The following is a 2743-nucleotide window of genomic DNA, read 5'->3' as shown; positions in this document are numbered from 1 at the left end:
TACATAGTCAACCACATAAAAATTATTACATGCACACATTCACAGCCCAAATTGAATTGAATAAAACAACACTAGGCTTTAAGCTTTATTAAGCTGGTTTTCTAGATGGTTTCATTAAACCCTTCTCATGGTAGCTAAGAAATACCAGGTAACAGATGAAAATAAAGGCGAGAAACACCACAAGCAGAGAGAGGAGCTTTATTTGGTGTCGCACAGCATGGCAACACCTCGCAGCACCCAGTGATCTGGCGATTTCGGGCTTGTCAGCCAGAGGTTGGTAATGAATGTCAGGTCGGTCCGACGCGGTTTCTTGTAGACTGGGCACTGTTAAATAAGAGAGAAACGAGTAAATACATGACAAATGCATCGGACCGTCGGAAAACTTGGAAATTGCAGGGGTAAGGCGATGGGCCCATGTTGGGCCGACCAGGGCCGACAGGGGAGTCCCACTGGCGATACTCCGCGCTCGAGAGACACTCCTCACGGGGTATAGGTAGGCGGCCTCGCCAAATACACAATTGCATCGAGATTAGCGGGCTAGTGCGAGCCAATTGGCACCAGAGCGCCCTCCGCTGGCTTTATGGCCAGCAATCAGTGCACGACAAGCGAATTAGAGATGAACCGTATTGCGAGGGAGTCACGTGCACTACAAACCACAACGCTCGGTTACTACATCGCCATTCTCTAATAAGCACCCAACGCAGTGAGAAATGAATTTTGATGCGATGTCAAATTAATATCGGATCGATATCAGTTACCAGCAATGTTTGATTGCAGACCATGATTTTATCGTGCTAATAGGTAAAACTGACAAAGTTCTCACATAGTTTTGACATATTATTCCTCAGCAATATCGCTTCAAAAAGAACAGCAACTACACAACGCGACTTGCACTACAAGACTGGCTACATTGTCTTCCTGATATCTTTCCTTATCTTCAGATTACACTCAAATCCGATGATCCGTTGTGCAGTAAACACAAGGTGACCTCCACAAAGTTATGGTCGAGAACAACGGTGCAAACAAACCCAACAGAGAACGTTAACACCGCTAAACTGGAGATTATTGTAAAACACAGGGACAAAAACTGCGACAAACATACAACGTTCGCACGACGAGTTATCCGGATCCACACCGGCCGGGGAAGTCCCCCGCATCGGAGCCGTAAGATCCTGCTTACTTTTCAAATGCCGAGCGGTTAGCCGAAGGGCTGCAGCTAGTTGCCTACAATGTTATGTTAGTCGGGTCGCTGCGGCGGCTGGTCTGCAAACCGAACTTGGACTGAGCGGAGGAGCGACATATGGGGCGGGGCGAGCCGGCGGGCAGCAAAAGGTGTCAAGTCTGACACCGTCCGGCCATCCGGTCATAAGAGAGATGGGGTGGGGCGGGGGCGGCACGGCGGCACCTCAGGAGGTACGCCCCATGAACGCCAGAGCGGATGCCGCCTTCAGAGGAGGGGCCGAAATGCGGAGACGGCCCAACCCGACTCCGCAGCAGCCGAGCCCAGCCAGCTACGGACATCGCCAACTCGAAACTCAATCAGCGTTGCGTCTGTTGTACTAGGCTCCCGGAGCAGACAGGCGACACCGGCGCGCCGTGCGGGCTGCATAGCGATGGGGGGCGGCGCGCCGCGGCTGTGCGGTGCGGGGGACGGGACGGCAGGCGCGTCCTTGGGCCCGTCCGGACTGTTCCTGTCGCTCTTGCACCCTCGGCGAGAGACAAGGACGGCAGCGCCGAGCCTCGCTCTGACGCAGCCCGCAGACTCCGGGACAATTAGATGAGTCCCGCGACTGTGGGCTGCGTTCGCTTGAAGCACGTCACTTTAATCATCGCCAAGTCAAGCTGAGTTGGGAGCGAACTCGGGGTCGGGCTCTCACCATGTACAGCTTGGGGTCGCGGGGCGCGGAGAGCACGCCGGCGGATATGACGACGACGGGCATGGCCGAGTAGATGACCTTGGCGTGGGACTCCTTGAGGATGCCGCTGCGGCGGTCCCACTGCGCGCCCTCCAGGAACAGGCCGTACACCGCCACGCCCTCCTCCTTCTGGAGGGCCGACAGGGTCGCCGTCAGAACACGGCGTTGTGGTCTTTGCCGTGGCCGCGAGAGGCTCGGCGAGAGGTGAGGAGAGGACTTACCCCGGTGGGCTTCCACTCCTCCTTGCCGCTCTTGCTGACTGTGTTGGTGATGACGACTTGATCGAGCGCCCAGCCCTTGTGGCTGCGGGTTATGTCCTGTCTCATTGCGGTCAGGAAACCTAAAAAAGAGGTATATTTTCAAAAAATGTCACCAGTTTCTTTGGTAGTTTTAGCATGTGCCAGGTTTTTCAGAGCGGACACCTAAGTGTTGCGGGATCCGCGGGTTCGCCTTCTCCCTTCGCGCTTAAGGCGCCAAACCCTCTGCGGCTCTAGCGAGTGTGCATGCAATCGCGCAACACTGCAGTATCCGCTCTGAATCATCCGGTTGCTGCTGCGCTGCGCATCAGCTTCTCAGGACTTGCCAGTGGGGTTGAAGAAGCCCGTCATCCAGAACATGAGCGGCCGGCCGTCGTACAGCCAGGTGGAGAACTGTTGGTTGCGCTCGATCAGCTCCGCGTACCAGAAGCCCAGGGTCGAGGACTCCCACGAGCCGCGCTTCCACGCCGAGGGCACGCGCGCGTCGAAGATGTTGTCGAGTGCGTCGCGCAGGGACTGGAAACAGGGGGGAGGGAGAGGGGTATGGGGGTACGTTATGGGGCACCCCTC

General features: G+C 55.9%; 1 protein-coding gene across 1 annotated transcript; it reads right to left on the bottom strand.

Moving 5' to 3' along the window:
• Positions 1 to 72: 72 nt before the first annotated feature.
• On the bottom strand, positions 73 to 2702 carry LOC127750701 (dynein axonemal heavy chain 8-like). Its single transcript, XM_052273041.1, has 4 exons — positions 2500 to 2702; positions 2138 to 2256; positions 1878 to 2045; positions 73 to 324 (listed from the first exon to the last, which is right to left on the bottom strand). Exons 1-4 carry the CDS (start codon positions 2531 to 2533, stop codon positions 199 to 201), a joined length of 447 nt encoding a protein of 148 aa, XP_052129001.1. The 5' UTR covers positions 2534 to 2702; the 3' UTR covers positions 73 to 198.
• Between the last annotated feature and the right edge of the window lie 41 nt (positions 2703 to 2743).

This window comes from Frankliniella occidentalis, unplaced genomic scaffold (genome assembly GCF_000697945.3).
Source record: "Frankliniella occidentalis isolate FOCC.00 unplaced genomic scaffold, Focc_3.1 Scaffold240, whole genome shotgun sequence".
Taxonomy (NCBI): domain Eukaryota; kingdom Metazoa; phylum Arthropoda; class Insecta; order Thysanoptera; family Thripidae; genus Frankliniella; species Frankliniella occidentalis.
Note: the sequence above shows the minus strand (reverse complement) of the source record. Positions and strands in the feature narration are given on the sequence as shown.